This window comes from Hyperoodon ampullatus (genome assembly GCF_949752795.1).
Source record: "Hyperoodon ampullatus genome assembly, chromosome: 19".
Classification (NCBI taxonomy): domain Eukaryota; kingdom Metazoa; phylum Chordata; class Mammalia; order Artiodactyla; family Ziphiidae; genus Hyperoodon; species Hyperoodon ampullatus.
In genome coordinates, this window is record NC_136932.1 from 34,980,454 (window position 1) to 35,004,783 (window position 24,330).

The 24,330-nt window shown below is 45.8% G+C and overlaps 1 protein-coding gene across 3 annotated transcripts in view; it reads right to left on the minus strand.

The window, feature by feature from the left end:
• Positions 1-805: 805 nt before the first annotated feature.
• The window catches only part of MYOCD (myocardin), a gene marked incomplete at both ends in the record, with an annotated part of 89,289 nt that continues 65,764 nt past the window's right edge, over positions 806-24,330 (minus strand). For 2 of the 3 annotated variants that reach the window (XM_079726410.1, XM_079726412.1), the window contains 7 exons: positions 806-1,380; positions 3,703-3,760; positions 6,441-6,569; positions 7,773-7,916; positions 10,226-11,164; positions 18,350-18,503; positions 20,180-20,424. In XM_079726410.1, coding sequence (XP_079582536.1) covers positions 806-1,380; positions 3,703-3,760; positions 6,441-6,569; positions 7,773-7,916; positions 10,226-11,164; positions 18,350-18,503; positions 20,180-20,424 — 2,244 coding nt within the window. The remainder of the gene's footprint in view (positions 1,381-3,702; positions 3,761-6,440; positions 6,570-7,772; positions 7,917-10,225; positions 11,165-18,349; positions 18,504-20,179; positions 20,425-24,330) is intronic. The other variant, XM_079726411.1, reaches the window with a different exon arrangement.

Below are 24,330 nucleotides of genomic sequence, written 5' to 3' on the forward strand. Positions count from 1 at the left end.
TTTCTTCTTGCTTTAGGGTTCTCGCCTGTTTCACAACGCTTATCACCACGGAGACAGTGGGAATGATTCGGCAACTGGTTGAGGAGGAGGGAAATTCTAGGTGGGGTTCTTTAGGCCAAAGGTGGGTCTGTTGTGGGTCAGAATTGGGGCCACTGCAACGGGGCAGCTTTGTGGCTGAGGGACGCTGAGTTCATTTCACTCCCCTGGGAATGGATTGGTCCTGTCCCTCTGTTCTGCCTTAAGAACCTGACACTGGGCCTGACTTCTGTTTTGAAAGCCAGGTGACGGACAGACAGGAAGCAGCTTCCGTCATGGGTACGCCCTCCATCACCTCTGATGGACTGGCTTCCCTGTGCTCCCTAGAGAGCTTACATTTTCTTTCCACAGTATGTGTAATAAATTCATGAGAAAAGCTTACAAAGTGAGATTATGCCCCAACAACGCCTGAGAAAAAGTACAGGCTAGAAAAAAGACTGGTGTTTGAAAAGGCAGTGGAAGAATTTTTTTTTTTTTTTTTTTGGCATTCTTGGTCTGAAAAAGCACATTTTTGAATGCACGGCTGAAATCATGAACCGTCACTGAAGTTTGGTAAATATTACATTATCTATCTATATAGAAAAGACTCCTATTTTCTCTTGTTCGTTGTCACAGAAGTCTCCATTGCTTCTTTTTAATTCTCTCCGGCTTCTCCTCCCCCTCGTCCCCCACCCCCGCTCCTTCTTTTGGATAATGTAAGTATTTACGGTTGTGTGCTTTCCCCCACGGAGTTCCTACTGGTCTTCCGTAAGCACGCTGCATCAAGCATCTACCACTGCTGTAAGTGGAGGTCCATGGGGGAATTCAAATTGAGATCCGTGACATCCAGGAAATCGATGTTGAAGATGCTGGGGCCACCGGTGGAGAGGGAGCTGAAGCTCGGGGTGGAGCTGGGTGGCGTGATGTCCAGCCACTCCATACTTTCCCAAGGAGATTCCGTGAAGCTTAAGGGCAGCCCACTGCTGTCCACGGAAGAGGGTGAATACTGAGTCTGCATGGGGGAGAGAGGGCCCGGCAGGATCTCGGGCGCGTTGAAGAGGTCTTCCGCAGCCTTCCCGGAGAATCCATCCACCATCCCATCGAAGGGGGGTTCCTCGCTCCCGATTTTCAGAAGGGTGACGTCGCCCACCTTCCCCAAGGGGCTCTGGGAATTTAATAAGACTTCAAGGTGCTCGTTGCTGTCGGCGCCGTAGTGATCGAAGGAGAGCTGGCCTCCTGCAGATGCTGGTTCAAAGGAAGCCGGGGGCTTGGCGGGGAGGGCAGCAGTGGGGCTTCGAGAAGACCCAGGTATCTTTGGGACTTTTTGAAGACATGAATGATCCTCTCTGGCGTCAGCCGGCATTTCTGTTGGTAAAACACAACGGGAATTGTTCAAGCACTTCCGATCGAGCATGACACGTGCATGAATCTTTGGAACGAATGACTTACGTGTAGACGCAGGAGACGGCCATGCTGCTCGGGTCACTGCTCACCACCCAGTCTGATCCCCAAACTGCTCTGTATATTCTCAGTTCTTCCCTTGGGTCTCTACCCAAACCCTCTCCTGCCGGAAATTCCACTCTGTGATTACTGAATGCTCAAAGCAGGTTCTTTTACCTGCTTCTTCACTGACACCTGGCTATCCCCTGAGGACACTGCATCCTCCGTTACACCCTCACTGGGGGTTTCTTTGCTGCAGAGCCAGAAGATAGGTCATCAGGTCCTTTCCCATTGCCACGTTCTGATTGTCACTCCCCCTCATTCTTATTAACTCCTCAGTGGTGGTTTTTTGTGTGTGTGCGGTATGCGGGCCTCTCACTGTTGTGGCCTCTCCCGTTGCGGAGCACAGGCTCCGGACGCGCAGGCTCAGCGGCCATGGCCCACGGGCCCAGCCGCTCCGCGGCATGTGGGATCCTCCCGGACCGGGGCACGAACCCGTGTCCCGTGCATCGGCAGGCGGGCTCTCAACCACTGCGCCACCAGGGAAGCCCTCCTCAGTGGTTTTGAGGGTCACGCTGCTCTCCTTGCCCCCGTCCCCGCCCCCCTGTCTCCTGGCCCCTCCTCCTCATCCACTGAAAACTCTACTTCCAGTTCATTGTTTTCGCCCCACTTCAACTCTTGCCATCCTCTGTGACTTCAGCATCCCCAGAAGTGACCCGTTGTCCAGCTGGCCTCTCCGTTCCTTGACACTCCATCCCTCCAACTCAGGTGATTCCGCCATTCCCATTCTGCTGGACACAGCCTGGACTTTGTTGTCCCCAAACACTGCATCCCCCTGAAAGCTCAATTTCGATCAGTATTGCCAACTATCTGTCCATCTCCTCCTATTCCTCTAGCTCCCCTCATAAGGACCCCACGACAACAACTTCTCAGCCAGCTGGGGTCACCCCCAGCTACCAACTCTGCTATTGCATCACCATCCATCAGCCCCTTCTGGTTTTTACTTCTTGTCCCGTCTATACTCCTGAGCCACCATTGTAATTACTCTCTCATAAATATCCTCAATCCCCTTGTCCTTTTCTCCCATCATCATACTCCCCTGGCAAAAGCCCACATCTGGATGAATCTTATCATCTGTTTTCTCCAAGCCTGCCCTGGATTGGCTGGATGTTCAAGAGAAAACTTACACAATGAAGCTGCCCGGTTTCTCTTTAACGTCATGATGTCAAACTTACAAGTGGCACTTAATACTGCCTAGGGATCCTACTGTGTTTCTCCAGAAAACTCAATTCACTTGTGATCAATTCATCACTGTTCTTTTTCCCTGGAACCTCCCGTGCTCCCCTCTCGCACCCCGATTCTTTGCAGACCTTGCCAACATACTTCATTAAAAATATAAGGGTGTCTGATAGGAACCTGCTCATCTTTCCATTATGAGACTTACAATGATACATACACCTGTGCCCATCTTTTCCTTTTTCCCTCTTGTTACAATGGAAGAATTGCCTGTTTACTTGCTTTTTCCCCATCTCCCCTACCAGACCGCAAACCCCCTAAAGGTGGAGACTTTGCCTGGTACAGCATTGAACCTAGTATGATGCCTGGCCACTTTTCTCCCTGAAACTTTCAATGTTGTTACTTAAGGGCTCAGATCTGGAGTCTTTTCTTTCTATGCACACGTTCTCCTTACATGATCCTACTCATTTGTGTGGTTTCAAATTTTAGGCACATACTATGTAATTTTTTAAAGAGAAATAAATGAATGACTTAAAAGGAGGCAAAAAGAACACACTGATCATTTTTTACTTGAATGCCATGTGAACATGAATTGGTCATCGGTGGGAGATTACCAATTAAATTTCATTTTGAGTAGGTAGCACAAAACTTGCCTTATCTGCTTTCTTCTTCTTATAATTAAGAAGAGGGGGACATTGGGATTAGAACAGCAGGGAGAAATGGTGTAGCAGGAGAAAACATTTAGGGAAACATGGACTGAGCTGAAAAATGAAAACTGTTAAAATGACTGGTGAAAAATTTTCTGAGGACAACGGGACAAAGGCAGTGAGGAATCATCATCTATGCCTTCTATTCACATTATCTCTGCTTCAAATGTGGACAGGAGGCTGAGAGGAAGTGACACTCAACCCTGAAATGACTTTTTGGTCCAGCTTACAATGAGCATCTGACCTTGATCCTGAGGTTTGCTCCCCAGAGTACATGCAGGTGCAGCGCATCCTGATGTCTTACCTCCACTTTCAATGAGGACATCCAGGAGTTCGTCCATCTGCTGACTCTGGGTCATTTGCTATTGCAAAGTAACCAAAGGAGAACAGAGAAGTTAAAAAATGGCAACCGCTTCTGTAGGAAATCATTAGAAGCAGCACAACAGGCATTTGAACTAGGTTTGGCTAGGGTGTTTTTTTTTTAATTGTGGTAAAATACACACAACATAAAATTTACCATCTCAACCATTTCAGAGTGTGCAGTTCAAGTGCATTAAGTTCCTTCACACTGTTGTGCCACCGTCTCCACTGTCCAGCTCCAGAACTTTTTTCATCTTGCAAAACTGAAACTCTCTCCCCATTAAACACTAACTATCCATTGCATCCTCCCCCAGCCCCTGGCATCCACCATTCTATTTTCTGTCCCTCTGAATTTGACAACTCTGAGTACCTCAGATAAGTGGATTGATACAGCATTTTTCCCTTTACAGCTGGATTATTTCACTTAGCATAATGTCTTCAAGGTGCATCCATGCTGTATGTATCATATGTCAGAGTGTCCTTCCTTGTGAATGCTGAATAATATTCATTGCATGTACAGAATATGTATTTGGTTTATCCATACATCCATCAATGGTTTATCCATTCATCCATTCAACCAATTTGGGTTGCTTCCACCTTTTGGCCTTTGTGAATAATGAGGCTATGTATATGAGTGTAACTGACTAAAGGTTTTTGAACCATGTGTGATTAAAGCTCAGTATGAATTCTGGACAGGAAAACTACTGAATAAAACAATCTATTACAACAAAAGAAGGGGAAAAGGAAGCAGAATGCTCCCTAGCCCAGAGTTCTTCAGAGTGAATTCAGTTGTTTGAGAAGTTTCCATCCCAGGAGATGGGCACCTTAACACATATATACTGTGGCCATTTTTATCACTTTGAAGTGACTTGGGTAGGACACAAAACAAGCCTCAATGAATTTAAGAGGACAGAAGTTAGTTCAAGCATCTCTTCTGATCACAATGGCATGAAACTAGAAATCAACCACAGAAAAAGAAATGAGAAAAAATTGCTTACATGGAGACTAAACTACATGCTACTAAAAAACCAATGAGTCAACGATGAAATTGAAGAGGACATTTAAAAATACCCAGAGACAAATGACAGTGAAAACACAACCGTACAAAATCTATGGGATGCCGCAAAAGCAGTTCTTAGAGGGAAATTCATAGTGATACATGCCTTCCTCAAAAAAACAAGAAAATTCTCAACTTACCACCTAAAAGAACTGGAAAAAGAACAAACAAAACCTAAGGTCAGCAGAAGGAAGGAAGAATTAAAGAACAATAGGAAAAAATCAATAAAACCAAAGGCTGGTCCTTTGGAAGGGTAAACAAAATTGACAAACCTCTGGCCAGGCTCACCAAGAAGAAAAGAGAGAGAACCCAAATAAACAAAATAAGAAATGAGGTGACTCAGCTCTGCCTCCCATTTGGGTGCTGAGGATGTGACCCAAGAACGTGGTTCACATTTCTCTGGTTCCTCATTGTGACAGCTTGTGGAATCTATCACCATGTGTAAGGACTACATCTTCCCCTCTGGCTCATCTGAGTTGTGAAGCAGAGTCTGTTTATGGAAGTCCACTTTGCCTGGCCTTTTTTTTTTCTTTTGAAACCAAGAAGGATGCGTTGATGTTTACAGATACCAGGGGACAGGAAGGGGGAGAACAGAGGCATATATTGATCTCACTCTTCTGAGAGCCAGGTCCCAATAAACAGAGGCATCAATGATCAACGTGGGCGACAGCACTGCTTAGAGAACCAATCATTTGCATTAAATGCCTACAAGGTCTGGCAGGTAATGTAAATGAGCCAAACACAGAGCAAGAGAGAGAGGGGTAGAGGTTAGAACACATGTTCTGGTCCAAGGAGGCAACGATACTTTGTTTCAGGCAATGGTTGTCTGGCAGAGATGTGCCTACAGGGTTGCCAGTTCTCTGATTTTTTTTCAGAAATGGGAAAGCCTACGTTTTGCATAAAATTTCCAGATATTTAAAACACTCTCTCATCCAAATGAAATCTAACTGCAGGCTGATTTTTCTCTGTGGGATACCAGGGTGCAGCAACTGATGGAGATGGTATTTTCTGGGTTGAGCACACACGGAGGGCCATCTGATACTTTATCCACATTCAGACCATTTGAAATATAAGATCACTCATTGCTGGTTTTTTTTAACTTATTATTTGAAAAATTTCCAAACATAAATGGAAGTGGAGGCTACAACAAACCTCCATGATTACCCAGCTTCTACAACCATTCATATTTTACTAGGATCACTGAATTTTGAAGCTAGGAAGAAACTTAGAAATGACTGGCCCAGCAATTACTCTCATATATTTGAGTACCTATCCCATGTCTGGACAATGTGATAAATGCTGCATCATCTGAAATCCTTATGCAGTAGACATCGTCTCCATTTTATGTAAGAGAAGTTGAATACTTGCCCAACGGTAGTGGGAGAGGCAGCTGGCACCGAGCCCAGGCATCTGGGCGCCCAGCCAACCTCTTCTCTCTCCGCCTCAGGCAGCATCTGTACACACACAACACATCCCCACAATGAGCATCTAGACATTTTGCTCATTCCAGCAGGGAGGTGACAGACACGCTCAACAACAGAATCTCCACGCGTGAGGCCGCATCATGTAAAACCACGTCCACTGAGTCAGCCTGCTCTTCCGTAAAGAACAAATCATGTGCTTACCTGTTTTACTGCATCTTCATAGGACGGAGGCTGGCTTATCTCTGAAACTGCTGAAGTTGACTTAGAAAAAGTTGGGGATGGAAGTGAAAACTTTGGCCCTGACTTATCAGAAGAGTGTAAACCAGCCATCTGGGTGAGTAAAACGCAGAGAAAGACAATCAATCCATGCGTCGGAAATGGTACAGCTTCTGTTTTAGAAACTACAGGCTAAATTCTGCAAACATTGACTTAAGGGAAAACAAAAGCTGGGGCTTAAATTTATGTTACATATATATCACAGATACATATTAACAATGCTACACATCACTATGGACTCAAAGCTGGAGGCGTCTCAGGATGGGAACCTCAAAAATTCATTTCCCCCTCTAAGGTACACCCTGTCTGTTGGGAGAAAGCGAGATGAGAAAAGAAAATAAAGCAAAGGGTCCATCCAATCTGACATGAAGAGCTCCACCAACCCAGGAATTTCCAGAGTGATTTATCTCCCACTCCGTTTCATTCCTAAGTGGATGTATATGCAGACAGTTGCAGGCAGGTGTTGCCAGGGTATCTCTTCATGAGCCAGCCTTGGGGATTGTGAGTGCATTCTGTGCAGTGCCCAGGACCTTTCAGGGTCCCTGTCCCCTCCGGATGCCCTGCTCTGGGGCCTGCAGCACTTCTGTGTCATGGCCGTCTCACGTTTGTCTCCTTTTTCTCCCATCGCGGAGCACAGGCTCCGGATGCGCAGGCTCAGCGGCCATGGCTCACGGGCCTAGCCGCTCCGCGGCACGTGGGATCTTCCCAGACCAGGGCACGAACCCGCGTCCCCTGCATCGGCAAGCGGACTCTCAACCACTGCGCCACCAGGGAAGCCCATTTGTCTCCTTTTTACCATCTTCCCACTGCTCCTTGAACTCCCCATGTCCCGCATCTTTTATACCCCCGATTGTCCCACCTGCTGACATGCATCATCTCTTCCCTTTTGCACCGTGACTCCAACTTTCTGCATCTCTTCAGTCCTTTCCAAGGACCCACTACTTCTTTCTCCACATTTTTTTCCCATGTGCCCTGACTCCAATCTTGAACTTCACTGAACCAGGTCTGTTTGCCATGATGTTTCCCAAACATACCAAGGCCACGTTGGCATAATTTCTGGGATGAACCCTGGAAACAGTGCCTTGGAATACCCTCACTTATATCTGTATATCCATTTCTGTCCCTTTCAAGTGGACTTGTTTCTATCCAAAATGTCATTTCTTTCTGCCTTTGAACCTCAACATTTGGAGAACAGGGGCCACAGAGAGAGAAGAGGCAAAGCCAACCCCCAGTTTAAACCTCTTCCCATGTGCCTACCTTTTGCTGTACACCTGGGCTTTTGGGACAAGAGTTGCCCCCAGCACCATGATTGCTGTCTGCCTGGGCTCCAGAGAAAGAGGGGTGAAGGCTGGAAGGCTGGGGAGAGAAGCTTGAAGGATGGCCCTCACGTGCCCCTGAGTTCTGTAGAAAGGAAGAAGGACAAATTAAATGGCCACCAGCAGCATATTTGAGGGTAACCTTTGCTGAGACAACTAGGCCCTGCCCTGGTATCTCATCTTTCCAAACCTCCCTGAATTCCATCACCGAAGTCTCAGATCTGGCTTTGGACGTATCATTTCCTGTTCACAAACTTTCCATGGTTTCCACACATCTAAATCGTAGGGTCTCCACATCTAAACAGGATAAGTCTTCAAGACGCTCCACAGTCGAGTATGATTTCCCCTCTGCGAGCTTAAATTCTACTAATCCCTCCGGGCCCTGTATATATTCCCTCCCTGTGTTTTTTCACATGGAATGATCTTTTCCTGACTCTCCTTCTCCAACTCCACTTCTCAAGTTCAACCCATTTGCAAAGCCTTCCAGATTTTTCTAGCGCTTCATGATCAATACCCACTTCCATGCTTTATGCAGCATTTAATGTCACAAGTGCCCATCAGTGATGTTATCCTATATTGCTCTTTATCTTTTTTTTTTTTTTGCGGTACGCGGGCCTCTCACTGTTGTGGCCTCTCCCGTTGCGGAGCACAGGCTCTGGACGTGCAGGCTCAGCGGCCATGGCTCACGGGCCCAGCTGCTCCGTGGCATGTGGGATCTTCCTGGACCGGGGTATGAACCCACGTCCCCTGCATCGGCAGGCGGACTCTCAACCACTGCGCCACCAGGGAAGCCCGCTCTTTATCTTTTAATTTTTTTTATTATGGACTTATTTATGTCTTTACAAAGAGTGCTTTGTAAACCATCAATGACTGTACAAATGGTAGTTCTTCTTGATGGTATGATATCCTTCAACTGAGCACCTTCTGGTCCACAGCTGTATATTTCAAGAGCTATTTTTACCTTTGTTGCCTAGGACATGAGGCACTCAATACCTGTTGTCAATGAGGATGATAATCCATGTAAGTTTCTCCTCCCGGAGTGCTGACTGAGGACTGAGCATCATTCACATGAATGTGTTGTTCTGATGGGTTCATAAAAAATGTATTCGCCTTACCTATGGCCACGCCTCATACTCCCAGGGTAGAGAATATTCAGTGGGAAAAGGGCATGCATTTTAGAATCTGATAAACCTAGGTTCCTGTGACCCTGGGCAACTGGCTTCACCTCCCTGGGCCTTATTTTCCTCAATAGCAAAGAGGGATAAATTGGAATTCGTAAGGTTGTTGTGACAATTAATGAGATGACTCACGTACATGCCTCTTACGACCTGGTACATGGCAGGCATCCAATTAATGTAAGTGTTTTTCCTATTCCCTTTCTAATAACATGGATTTCAGAACCTTTTGATAACGTAACTGTCTTTCTCAAAGAGACTTTCCTAATAATTCTTTGTTTTCATGGATAAAAGGAAAGTCCTGGATGGTCACCTTGGTCTTGTCTTTGAACTGGTCACTATTCTAAGCCATCCCTACTCTCGCTCTGCACCAAACACACTGGTTTCTTTCTGGTCCTTGAACATTCCACACATGCTCCTACCACAGGGCCCTTGCACTTGCTGTTCCTCCTTCGCCTGCAATGCCTGTGCCTCAAGTACTTACAAGGTTTTCTCCTTTACCTCCTTCAAATGTCCCGGGCCTTTCCTTTTAAAGTTGTAAACTTCCAAACTCCTAATCTCCCTTCTCTGCCTTTTTTCTGTAAAATGTATCATCTTCTAATGTGTTAAATACTTACTTATACCTTTTGTTTACTATCTGTCTCCCCATGAGAATAGGGATTTTGTTTGGCCAGCTCAGCACTGATCCCCAGAGACTAGAACAGAGCCTGGCACACAGTACGTAAATATCTGTACTATGCAGACCATTACATGGCCATGGTAACTCCCTCTTTGGCCCTCTTGATGAGTTGGTTTGGCCTATGGTAAGGCTTGATACCAAGCGGTCCTGGGAACAGTCCCACGAGCCAAATCCAGCCTCTGGCTTGTTTTTTAAATAAAGTTTCACTGGAACACAGCCACGTGCATTCGTTTACCAGTTGTCCATGGCTGCTTTCGTGATCCAGGCGTAGGGCTGAGGCGCTGTGACAGAGACTGTACATCCCACAAAGCCCAGACCATTTATGATCTAGCCCTTTCCAGAACAAGTTCGCCACGCTAGCCTCGGAAGCGAGTTCGTTCTACTGTAAAGGCTTGTGCATTGTGGCGTCTGGAAGTTGCTACTGGGTGTGTGGCAAACCCTCCCCGTGAAAAGTTCCAACGTCAGCTCTTTAGCAGCTGCACATCCACATCCCGCCTCCAGGAGGACGGGATCACCAGGCACGGGGCCAGGAGTTCTTACCTGTGCAGTACGCACCTGGCTGCCGACAGGTGAGGAGACCCTGTGCTCTTCTCCTTGGGCGCCCGAAGATGCGGGTAGGAAGTAATGGTTGTTTGGTGAGGGGGGCAAACTGATGTGCTGCGGGCTTTTCACAGCCCCGAGGGGCGAATGCTGCGGGGAGCACTGCGGGCTGAGGAATGTGGAAGAAAGTACGCTGGTCTGACCTGAGGGCTCCGCACAGCGAGTGTTCCCGAGGGGCCGGAGCTGAGCATCTTCACGGGCCGGCGGCTGGCCCTCCGAGCAGGCGCTCTGTCTTTTCACAGCTATTTGCGGGGATGCGAAAGGACAGCTGGAGGTGGCGTCTTCCTGCTTGATGGGGGTGGCCGGGAAAGGCAGCAGCTTCTTCTCGGGACAGTTGCTCCTCTTCTGCTTCTGCAGCTGCAGCCTCAGCTCCTCCACCTGCTTCTGTTCTTGCTGGAGTTTCCAGGTGAGCTCGTTGATCACCTTCTGCTTCTCCACCAGCATCTTGTCCTTCTCGGAGTCCAGTCCGTCCAGCTCAGGAGGGATGGAACCCCCATTTAGACTGCCCATGAGGCTTTCCTCGGGGCACGCGTGGACTGGGGACGGATGCAGGCCAAAGGACGGGGAGGCATCGTTGAAGGTGTCCGGCAGGGACCCTGCCACCGACAGGTCGGAAGAGGCGGGCGAGATCGGGGGGCTGGAGCTCGTGCTGCCGAAGTGGTAGAAGCCGTTGGACAAGGCGCTGGTGGACGGGGAGGACTGGTAATTGGGCAGCGCGTTGCTGGGTGTCACAGGAAAAGTGACAGTCGTTATGTCACCGAAGTTGGGCACAGGGTTCCCAGGACAGTCCTGGAAGGGCCGAAGCCGGTCCATGAGGGCCAGCTTGGTGCCGGACACCGGCAAACCTCGTATTCGAAGCTGTTGTCTTAACTCAGAGACCTAAAGAAACCAGGCCGTCGTTAGCGCTGCTTAATGACAATCTTTTAAAAATGTATTTATTGTTACAGAAACTTTAAGACATCACAAATGGGATTTTATAATGTCCCCTTCCTTGTTTCCGATTTCCTCCCCTACACCAGATGTGCATCAGTTTTGCACAATTTTCATGATTTGAAAATATTGGCATACACCATGTTTTCATGGATCCAGATTATAGAAATGTCCAGCTCAAGTGAACCATGGCGGTTATCTGGTCTACTGCTCTCCAACCCCCATCCTGGTCCTTGTCCCCACATTACAGGTGAGAAAACGGATACCTGCCTGGGTTTGGACATCAGCCCTCAACCCACAACATCAAAGCAGGCTGACACCCCGGGACCTCTGCATCCTAGTTGAGTACCCTGTCCACCACCTCTTTGCCACCACTGGCAAGAGCATTACAGCACAGCTGGGTCCCAGCCCGGGGTTCCTGATTCAGCAGGTCTGAGTTGGGGGCTGAGAATCTGGGTTTCTAGCAAGTTCCCAGAGGATGCAGATGCTACTGGTCCCAGGACCAGGTTCTCAGCCTTGCAGTTCTGCATTACCATCGATGTCCTAATTTTACTGACTGGCTTGGTAACAGTCATATATTGAGAGAAGTATGTGTGGAGATGAGACCATCATTCAAATCCTGGCCCCGCCTCTTCCCAGCTCAGTGATCTTTCTGTAAAATGGGGATGACCGTACCTCCCTCATACATTTTTGTGAGGATTAAAATGGCCTAAAATTTGTAAAGGGCTTGGAGTAGTGTCTCACAAATTGTTAGTGCAGTGTGTTTGCTATTATTATTACGTTGATTCACATGGAATTATTTCAACCCTGCAATTTTATATAATATATATATATATTATATAAAATTGCAGGGTTGAAATAATTACATGTGTTCATAAATCACAGATATGTAAAAATATGATAGACATGATGGAACCCTTTAGATCCATTAAAACTGATGCTATTTGTTGATATAGAATAATGAGTAATTATTTATGGTATATGATTAAGTGAGAAACGTTTGAATTGCTTGATTCTATTTCTATAAGAATTATATAAATATGTGTATGTATGTATATATATATATATATATATATATATACTTAAACCTATGCTTGCAAGATGAAAATGTCTAGATAAAAATATGCTAAAATCTTAACAATGGTTCTCCTTATCTGTATTTCCAAAATAGCCCACATCAGCATATTACTTTTGTTAATTAAAATGGGAAACATATTAAATACCTAAATGTCAATAATTCCATAAAACAGCCAGAAATCTATAGGGAAATATTCTTCTGATATTTTGCAGGGAAAGATCTTTTGAGCCTCAAAGCAAAGAGAGTAATAATAAAAATATTGACCACAAAAATTGAAAACTATAAGTCAAAAATACTGGAAGAAAATGCAAATGCAAATAGCCACCTCATTAAAAGATAATTGCAGGGCAAGTAATCAAGTGTTAGTAAGCTCAATGTATCAAAAGAAAAAGACTGATACCCAGTATAAAACTGGGTAATGGACATGATCCGACCCTTCACAAACAAAAGATAAAATTAAAAGAAAAATGGCCAATAACATATGTACACCATCATTAGTATTCCAAGAAATGCAAATAAAATAAGTATGTACATAGCTTTGTATTCACCAAATTGACAAAGAAATGAATAATAACACTGTGTCAGTGAAGTAGCAGAAAAAATAACTGAATAAAAATGTTAAGGAAAAAAAGCTTTTCAATACCTTGCTATTCCAAGTGTGGTCTTTGGACCAGCAGCATCAGACAGCATCTGGCGCTTATGGGAGAAATGCAGAATCTCAGGCCCCTCCCCACACCTATCAAATCAGAATCTGCATTTCACCACGAGCCCCAGGTGGTTCACTGGGCACATTCAGGCTTGAGAAGCGCTGCCCTAACACACTACCTCTGGGAATAGATTGCCACAAATGTTCAGGACAGGAATGGGGCCATATGGATCAAGAGTTCTTAAAAATAGTTATATATTTTGGTTTAGGAGTTCCACTCCCATGTATTTAGCCTGGGGAGATAATTAGAGAAATTAATAAATGTGTGTACAAACCATATATATATATATATATATATATATATATATATATAATTTTTTTTTCTTTTTTTTTTTTTTGCTGTACGCGGGCCTCTCACTGTTGTGGCCTCTCCCCTTGTGGAGCACAGGCTCTGGACGTGCAGGCTCAGCGGCCATGGCTCATGGGCCCAGCCACTCCGCGGCATGTGGGATCCTCCCGGACCAGGGCACGAACCCATGTCCCCTGCATCGGCAGGCGGACTCTCAACCACTGCGCCACCAGGGAAGCCCACAAATTATATTTTTAATAGCAAAAATTTGGAAGCAAGTTAAAAGTCCAATAGAGGGATGTCAACGAGGTGGAGAAATGATGTGCCAGTATTAAAAAGAAAAATCTTGGGCTTCCCTGGTGGCGCAGTGGTTGAGAGTCCGCCTGCCGATGCAGGGGACGCGGGTTCGTGCCCCGGTCTGGGAGGATCCCACATGCCGCGGAGCGGCTGGGCCCGTGAGCCGTGGCCGCTGAGCCTGTGCTCCGGAGCCTGTGCTCCGCAAGGGGAGAGGCCACAACAGTGAGAGGCCCGCCTACCGCAAAAAAAAAAAAAAAAAAAAAGAAAAATCTTATTGAATATTAAATGTTATGAAAAAGTCCATGATAAATAAAATAAAATAAGCATGCCCGAAGTATATGTTCACATAATTATTTTAAAATAATTATTTTAAAACCAAACATGTTCATGCATATTTTAAGTCTAGAAGCATACAGAATCTGTGAGTTAATTGTCTTTTAAAATACTTGGGACTTCCCTGGTGGTCCAGTGGTTAAAACTGCGCCTTGCACTGCAGAGGGCACGGGTTCGATCCCCGGTTGGGGAACTAAGATTCCACGTGCTGTGCAGACAAAAAAAATACTCTTCACTTTTTTATACACTATCATATTTCAATAGTGAATATATATTACATTAAGAGTTATTTTTAAAGTTATCTCAAAAAGGATTTGAATAACTTACCGTACCACAAGCAATAAAATATGCTCTCGGCCCCCTAGCCTGGCTAGCATTGTTTTACCATTTTCTTTTAGATTTGCTGGTTTGAAAAAGTGCAAAATGGCAACTCACTACCGTTTTAATTTAGAGTTACTTAAAATTAATGAGTTCTACGTTTATTTTTAGAATCTGCTCTGGCACTGAATAATTTAAACATTATTAAATAATGCAGCTCATATTCTAAAATAAAATGAGTACTTGTTCAGTCCAGTTTGCTATAAATTTCAGAATATTATGCTGTGTAGGCTTGCTTGGGACAAAGATTTGTATAAACCTCTTTCTTACATTCCCTGGTGTTTTATTTTTTAAATTAATTAATTATTTAATTTTTTGGCCGTGCCATGCGGCATGTGGGATTCTAATTCCCCGACCAGGGATTGAACCCGCACTCCCTGCATTTGAAGCACAGAGTCTTAACCGCTGGACCACCAGGGAAGTCCCTCCCTGGGGTTTTAATCGTTGATAAAACTTTAAACCATTTATTATGAAAAATTTCAAACATACACAAAAGTAAATAGAAAAGTGTAGTGAACCCACAAACCCATTAACCAGCTTTGACAATTATCAGCCCGCATTTGTTTCATTTATACGCCAATCTTGTTTCATTTATACCCCAAACTACTTCTTCCCCTACATTTCCTGAATTATGTGGAAGCAAATTATATATTTTAATCTGTAAATATTTTGGTATCTCTGTCTAAAAAGTAAGTTCTTAAAAAATATAGATATAAGATCATTATCACACCTAAAATATGAATAATTATTTCTTAATATCCATCAAATATTTTCCCAATTTTTTAAACTCCCCATTTACTTTCTCTCTCCTCCCCCGACCCCCCATGCTCTCTGGCTCTCTGACTCTCCTGTTTGTTAGAAGCAGGATACAAAAAAAATCCATATACTGTCAAATTACCACGTATAACTTTTTAATGAGAAATCAAACTTTTTTCTCAGTGCTTTTCCCCTTTCACTTCTAAGCAGCAAAACAGAAGCATTTTTCTGGAAAACATCACCTTCATTGCCTAACCTTTCTGATTACTGTTTTTGAGGGTTACCTGCATTAAGTCCTCTTATTTCTTCCTTTCCCTACATGTGGTTCCGTCACTCTCCTCCTTTATTCCTCTTCTCTCCTTCCTTTCCGCCTTCTCCATCCTTCCCTCCCACTCTTTCCATTCTGTTCTCCTTCTATCTCACTTGCTGCGCTACTTCCAACCCTCCCCATTATGCAAACGATTCCAAGATTTCTGTTCCTATCCCTGACAGCACAGGTGAGCTGAGTGAGGCTGATATACGTCTAACTGATGGAAACTGGCTAGACTTTTTCACTTGGTTGTCCTGCTGGTACTCGTGCTCAACTTTTCTAAACTGAATGAACTTGCCGACAAACCTTGAAACCATCTCCTCAGTCTACCCTCCCCATTTCTGCTACTGCTGTAACTCTCCCAGGTGACACCTCTCCCCATACACCCAGTAGTCAAGCCCAGTTCAGGTTTCTCCCATCTATCCCCCGCCCCCTTTCCACTCTCGAGAATGACAATAGCAAAGCCTTTGACATCAGTCACTTGAGTTCAAGCCCCAGTTTTGTCATGGAGAAGCTGGTTAACTTGCATTTCATTTAACCTCATTAAGATCCTGATTTATTATGTTTACATTTAAAACTTATCTTGTAGGGCAAAAATTAAAGCAAATCTCAAAGTCAACAAAACTGATAAACTTTTAGCCAGACTCATCAAGAAAAAAAAGGAAGAAGACTCAAATCAGTAAAATTAGAAACGAAAAAGAGGTAAACAGTGGACACCACAGAAATACAAAGGATCCTAAGAGACTACTACAAGCAACTCTATGCCAATAAAATGGACAACCTAGAAGAAATGGACAAATTCTTAGAAAGGTACAATCTCCCAAGACTGAACCAGGAAGAAATAGAAAATATGAACAGACCAATCACAAGTACTGAAATTGAAACTGTGATTTTAAAACTCCCAACAAACAAAAGACCAGGACCAGATGGCTTCACAGGTGAATTCCATCAAATATTTAGAGAAGAGTTAACCCCTCTCCTTCTGAAACTATTCTGAAAAATTGCAGAGGAAGGCACACTCCCAAACTCAATTCTAAAGCAAACCTCTGAAAGATGGCCGACCGATAGTTTATACTCAAAAAATGGTAGTTCTCACTGTCACCACCACCGTCTTCTTATACCTCTGCTAATTATTGTAACTATAACCAGCCAATGATTCTGAGCATGTGCACGTCAAGGAAACCACCTCTAGGGGCTCTGCTAGGTGGCACGTCATATCTGAACTATGTTTTCTTTGGGGCCAAGACACCTCCAGTCCTATGTGATCCGAGATCCCATCCAGAGATAGACTACTTAAAAAAAAATCTTTGTAGAAGACATATGACATAAAATTTACCATTTAATAATTTGTAAGTGTACAGTTCAGCAGCACAAAGTACATTCACAATGCTGTGCAAATATCACCACCACCCACCTCCAGAACTTTTTCATCATCTCAAATTGAACCTCTGTACTCATGAAACACTCACCCTTTATTCCTCTCTCCCCTGGGAACCAACATTCTACTTTCTGCCTCTATGAATTTGAGGACTCCAGGGACCTCACAGAAGTGGATGCACACAATATTTGTCCCTTTGTGTCTGGTTTACTTCACTGAGCATAACGTTTTCCAGGTGAGAGAAACTACTTTTATCTCTATGGATTGATGATCTGCGGGGGTGTGGAGGGTGAGGGACCACCGCTCTGGAGGGCATCATCATAAACCTGACCTCCTCCTCTAGGTTTATAGCTGCCAAATTGAACCAAACTCGACGAAACCTAAGCATTTTTATTCCAAGTGTAAGGAATAGAGAAACCTTTGATATCAAAGCCCAAGATACATTTTATCTACCAGTGTTGACATTTGGTGGCCACTGAATCTCCTCTAATTTGAAAGAGTCCCAATCCTACTTTTCCCCCAAAGGAGATAATGACTGAGGGCTGAGCATGGGAAGGAGGATGACCAAGGAGGACTGCGGGCTGGGGAAGGGCCATAAGACTGGCCCAGTGAGGACCACGGGGGCCTTTAGGAATTTAGTGTTTTGGGGAAAAATGATAAGATCCTCTTGGAGGGAAGAGTAATCGGTGGGGTGGAAACCAGGTAAAGAGGTGCAATCACTGAGCTGGAGTAGGCGTTGGAGGGAGGTGTGCCCACGCACTGGAGACCTGGAAGGGCCCTGCCTCCATCCTTTTCTGTCCTTTTGTAAATACGGGACGGACGAATCTGCCAATCCTGAGGACTGCTCTGAAACACACCAGGTTCAACTCAAAGGCCAGCGTCCTTTCAGTGAACTGAGATCCATGAGTGTGATCCAGAGTCAACTGCTAGCACACATGTATCATTTAAGAAGCTGTTGCTACACTTCAGGGCAGAAGTTCTCAGAACTGGGGATTTCTTAATAGAACAGCACCTTGTCTTAAATTATATTATCGACATAGGGTTCCCAACATTTTACCTTGTTAAGTAAGGACTGTTCTCCTTATTTAATAGCATCCTGATGGAAGAAAAAGAAATAAAACACCAGAAACACTCAACTTCTATCCACTGCTGCCATCATTTCCTGATGGAAAGGACATTTTGACATTCAAAACATTGTGGGGAAATAAATGCTTCAAATAAAGATGGGTCAGATATACTGAACACAGTTAGATTCATGAAAAGCTCTTGACATGGCTCTTGTTTTTCTTATTTCAAGAGACTGGTAAAAGTTCATCGTGAAATTGGCCATTGGAAACTTGTATCAATCTCAAAGCCGCCCTCTGCGCTAAGGGCTATCATGTATATGATTCTATTTGACTCTTACAATGACTCATTCATGCAAAGGAGGAATGTGACATGCAGAAACATTAAGAGACTAGCTTAAGGCTGCACAGCCAGGGGAAGAGCTGAGCTGGGAGCCCACAGTCTTCTGTTCTATTGGGTGTCCAACCACAGTGGTTAAAAAATATATATTTGTTAAAAAAAAAAAAAAAGAAAGAAAGAAAGAAAATCATGTCAAACCGTATACCTTCAGATCATCTAGGTTGGATGGGAGTGGGCCTGGCTTGAGAGAAGAGACACCAGTTTGTCCAGAAAAGCTGTTTTTGGCAGGAGACAAAGGGGTATTGCTCAGCGGTGCTAAAGAAGGGTTTGGATTTCTGACCACCTGCTCATTTGGTTCCCTGAAAAACAAACAAAAAAGAGGCACTTAAAATACAATCAAATACAGTCAAATATACATCTGGGGGTGTGATACTGTGATTTAGAATAGGAAATATATATTTGGTCTTCATCCTGGTTTCTGGCATAGCTCCTAAAACCCTTGGGATTTCCTAAGGCCTGAGAGCACAGAACTGTCTTTTGTTATCCTAATGAGGTGACTCTCGGAAGCCACCTAAGGATGGAGGGTGGTGGCCTGGAGAACCAATCATGTGATTAGAGGGCTGGAACGTTTAGTCCCACTCCTGACCTCTGGGGAGGACAGAGGGCTGGAGGTTGAACTGATGGGCAATGGCCAGAGATCTAATCAGCCGTGCCTATATAATGACGTCACTATAAAAACCCAAAAGGATGGGGTTTGGAGAGCTTCCGGGTTGGGGAGCATGTGGAGATTTGGGGAGACAGGTGCACCTGGAGGGGCCAGAGATGCTCTGCCTGCCTCCCATGTACCCTGCCCCAAGCATCTCGTTCATCTGGCTGTTCCCATGGGGAGTTACGTGCTTTTACAATAAACCGGTTACCTAAAAGTAAAATGTTTCTCTGAGTTCCGTGAGCCACTCTAGCAAATTAATCCAACCCAAGGAGGGGAGTGTTGGAACCTCCCATCTGTAGCCGGTCTGTCAGAAGCACAGGTGACAGCTTGGACTTGTGATTGGTGTCTGAAGGGGGAGGGGGCAGTCTTGTGGGACTGAGCCCTCAACCTGCGGGATCTGACACGATCTCCGGGGAGAGAGCATCGGAATTGAGTTGAATTGTAGAACGCCCAGCTGGTGTCAGAGAGTTGCTTGGCAGTGTGGGGAAAACTGGGTGACCAGAACCCTTAGGGGGTGGCTTGCATTTAGGTTGGATCACAAGCTAATTGCCCAGAAGGATCAGGCGGGTAATAACAAATACATCAGCAATAATAGTCAGTGCAATGTAATAAATGTAATAATAAATCAGTAGAAGTGGCAGGGTGAGGAAGAATCACAGAGTGGGCCAGAGGGCAAGTGGTAAGCACCCCTCAAGCTAGTTTTGGGGAGACAAGAGGGAGCAGTGGAGACTGTGGCCGCGGGAGAGGCCCGTCCATCTGTGATTTAGCAGATGCCCTGTTCTGGGGAGGAAGGAGCACGCGCACGAAGCTTGATCGCGTACAGCATGTGGCATAATCACCAGCGTGACCCGAAGCTGAACAGAGACAGGTGGGAGAACCTACATCCCAACTTTATGGTTGAGGAGAAAGACCCTTTACAAGGTGACCTCACTGTGAGATCACACACTGGGCTCAGGAGTCAATATTTGAGGCTGTCACCCAGTCACTCAGCCCTGAGCCAATTCCTGAAACATAATCAGTATTGGACTGGCTCCCAATTCCAATGCTACATTCTTAGATGGTCCCTCCCCTCCGTTCTGCCATTACTCTAGTGCTAATACTTTCCCCAAAGAGGCCTCTTATCAGGGGCGTTGATGTACGTGCTTCCTCCTGGCCTTCTGTCCCTGAAAAAGTGGGCGTGGTTTCTAAACAGTCATACTCTAAACACACCAGGATGCGTGCAGCGCAGGACTCGCTGGGTCCCCAGGGGCTGGCCCGGGGGCCTCAGCCAGAGAAGCCACCACCAGCGTCTGCCCCCAGGCGCCAGCCTGGGCTTGCCTGACTTACTTGAGCTGAGCTTGGTGGAGCCCGGGGTAGTTGAAGCAGTGCTGTTGCTGCTGACTGAGGATCTGCAGCTGCAAGAACAGCTGCTGCTGCTGGAGCAGCCGGGCGTAGGCCGAATCCATGGGCGGAGGGGACTTCTCTGCCTTCTGGTCCGGGGGGATGTACTGGTGATATTTGAGCTTCTTCACCTTTGGCTTAGGGTCCTTGGGCTTTTTGTGGCGGTTCTTACTGTCGCTCAAGGACTTGGACTGCAAAGCAGATGGAGAAACGGTATGTGCTTTAGGTAATGGATGGGAATGGCTTGGCATCATGAATATATCTCTAGGAGGTTTCATGGGATGGATGTTCCTGAACCCCCGACACACAATACAGCAAAGGCAGGATGCACAAAGAGATCCTGGACGTTAAGGCACCTAACGGACAAATCCACTGCAAATGCATCGCAAAGGAAGGACACCCCTGAGGCGGGGAGTCTTGAGCCTTAGAAGTGGCTCGAGGAGAATTTCCTTCCCGGAGGAGAGGGAGAGGTAAACTTGTGTTTCATGAGGACACCTTCTTAACCTAAAACCACCTGACGGCCTAACGGAGATATTCTGCTCTTGGGATGGATTCATAAGAAAGCTCTTTCATCTGTATACATGTAATCACCTTTAGTGAAGCCCTTAGTACGCTGACTTATTAATGACATAAACTCAGATGAAGTTCAGCTTGCCTCTGAAAATCCAGAATGTGGATTTTTGTTACCTCAAATGTAAGATCAATTCCCCTTCCCATCAAACACTGATATAAGATCAGGAAGTGACATCCTCTGAACTAAAGATTCTTTATTGACTACGGGAAGGGTCAGTCACCCACTGGGACCTTTCCAGAAGTTACCCATCATGGAGCACGATCTGGACCCTTGAAAAAAGTTAAGGACACAGGCTCGGAAGTGAAGACACATTTTTGAACATGGTACAATCATCCAACTTCGTGACATCTCAATTACCTCACTTGCAAGCTGGGAAAAACATTCTCGACTTTCGATCTCAGTAATCAATGGAAAGATGGTGAAACATCTTGTTGAAATAATAACAGATTTCAAAGGACAGTGTGATTATATTTATAACCCACTCCTAAAATCCAAAGGCCTCCATAGATTGGAAAGAAATAGATCCATACTGGAATCGGGTAAAAAACATACATTTCCAAACCCTGACTTTATTACAGAAGATTGAAAGGAACATGGATATGGTGATGGTACAGTCTTGGGGATCTGGGGACAAGTGGGAGGGAAGGTGTGGTACCAGCGGTGTCCAGAAGAGGGTGCTCCTGAATAGCTGGCGGGCATGTTGTGACTGGGCAGCTTCCCCGCTTTAACCACAAAAGTTTTCTCTGACTCAGCGCATCCCTCCACCGAAGACTTTTTTGTGTTTTCTCAGGGAGGCTTCTTCTTGGAGACCAATGAACAATGAACTCAAGTATTCCCGTGGGCTGGGGGCTCTCCTCCCTGCTCATTCATCGGTTAGTGCTCCAGGTAATGAATCAGTCTTCTGCACTTGGGATAGTTTCTGCAGGGCTCCTAGAGTCAGCTCTGCCCTGCTTTGCTCTGGTGCAGCCTCCGCTCCCACCCCTAGAACTTGCTTGTCTGGGGGAGCTGCAGCCCTGGGTCTAGCAATTAAGTCAGGGGCTAAGGCATTTTCTCTAGCTGTCGCCTTAACATAGGGACTCTGAACGTTTTAGAAGGTACGAAAATCGGACCATTTTCTCTGGATAGTGAGGGGCAAAGGCCGCTGAACCCATGGAACTCCGAATCCCTGGAACTGTACAGTTTCATATTTTTGACACCAGAGGATACTAAGGCTGTGGGTTTGCTTTTGTTTTCTTTCTAGAACTGCATGGCCAATAGAAGCGGAGCACAGTCATCTTTCTAAAGCAGACCTGGATCCCAAATCCAGTGGTTTAAGGCTTGGGCATGAATGTAGAAAGCAAGTTAGTGTGAGGCAAGAGGGAGTGGTGGGGCCTGCAGCTAGAGAGGGCACGACTTCCTCAAGGCCTTCTGCCTCGAATTTGCACATACCCTGCGCCGGGCACGCAGCACGCCCCCCAAGCCACCTGCACTCAGTTTGTCCATCCTGCTCGGCACACTGAAGTCCAAACTCCAGCCTGCAAAGGAGACCATCAGCAAGCTGCCTAAACATGCTCCTGTCCAATGGCTTACCCCTCCTGACTCTTTTCCTTGTCATTTTCTGCCATCTGTGACTCCCTACTCTGCTTGCTGTCTGACGTCGGCTCATCCTTCGAGGCTGGCTCAAACCCTGGCTCATCTGGGAAGCCTTTCCTAACCCACGGTGAGGTCTCTCCTCTGCATGTCTCATATGACGCTTGAGGCTGCCCCGTAATGGTCACACTGCTGCAGACCCTGCTGAGGGGGGAGGGAGGCGGACATCCAGCCCCAGGTCTGCTTCCGAGGCTACTGGCCCTGATGGGGGGCTGTGGCCACCTGGGGAAGGGGACTCTCCTTTTGTATTGCGGTAAAATACAAGGAACATAAAAATCCCCAGTCACCATTTTCAATTCAGTGGCATTTAGCACATTTACAATGTGGTGCAGCCATCACTGCTACCCAGTTACAGAACATTTTCATTACCTCGAAAAGTAACTCCACCCCCATTAAGAAGTCACTCCCCATCCTCCCCTTCCCTGGGAAACCACTAACGTGCTTACTGTCTCCATGGATGTGCCCATTCTGGACACTGCATAAAAATGGAATCAGACACTGTGTGGTGCTTTGTGTCTGGCTTCTCTCACGCAGCATGTTTTCAAGGTTCATTCACGTTGTACCAAGAATCAGTGCTTCATTCCCTTTTCTGGCTGAATAATCTTCCATTGCATGGATATGCCCTGTTTATCCATTCTTCACTTGATGGACATTTAGGTTAGTTCCAACTTTTGACTATTGGGAATACAGCTGCAATGAATATTCCCGCATACACTTTTGTTGGAACACCTGTTTTCAATTCTTTTGGGTGTGTATCTAGGAGTGGAATTTGCTGGGTTATGTGGTCATTGCGTGTTTAATTTATTGAGGAACCACCAAACTGCATTCCACACAGACGCACCATTTTACATCTCCATCAGCAACGCATGAGGGTGCCGATTTCTCCACATCCTCATCCACACTTATTTTCCATTTTTAAAATTTTAGTCATTCCAGTTAGTTTGAAGTGGTATTCTGTCGTGGTTTGGAGTTGCATTTCCCTGACAATGAATGACATGGAACCCCCTTCTCGTGTGCTTGTTGGGCAATTTGTTTATCTTTGGAGAAATGTCTATTCAAGTTCTTTGGGGCACATTTTTCTTATTCGCTCAAAGCCCCATATGGACTAGTGGTGGCTGTGACATCAGACTAGATTGTAGGCTCCTTGAGGGCAGGAATCATGGTTTGTTTTTTTTTGCGGTACGCGTGCCTCTCACTGTTGTGGCCTCTCCTGTTGCGGAGCACAGGCTCCGGACGCGCAGGCTCAGTGGCCATGGCTCACGGGCCCAGCCGCTCCACGACATGTGGGATCCTCCCGGACCGGGGCACGAACCCCTGTCCCCTGCATCGGCAGGCGGACTCCCAACCACTGTGCCACCAGGGAAGCCCAGGAATCATGTTTTATTCAACCTGATATGTACTACTTGGAGCCTGCAATGTGAGCACCGTTCTCTTATAGAGGATTTTACAGTTTTCAGAGTATTCTCGCGCATTCTCTCAATGGACTTATGTGAAGCTTACGCAGTCGATAGGGCAGAGATGTTTTTCCCTAGCTGGGTTGCTTCCTTCTTTGAGAAGCCCTCTAGTAGCCTCCTAGCTTAGAGATGATGAATATTCATCAGCTGAGAACCCACAGGCACTGACCAGTCAGAAGAGCTGCTGGCTTTCACGTAAACAGCCAGTCCTGCTGGACCAGGTGGTTACCAGGCCTGCTCCTCATTGAAACTGACTGTCCTTCCTCAGGGCAACTATTATTCTCCCTTAGTACCAAGAGGCTGAAGGCTTTGCTCATTTGCATTAGGCAGAATTTAAATACTTTGGTAGAAATACTGATGCAATTTCCCTTGGCACACAACGTTAGAAATCACTGAATCATCCCCTCCACCCTCCACGTGCAGTGAACAAAATTCATCAA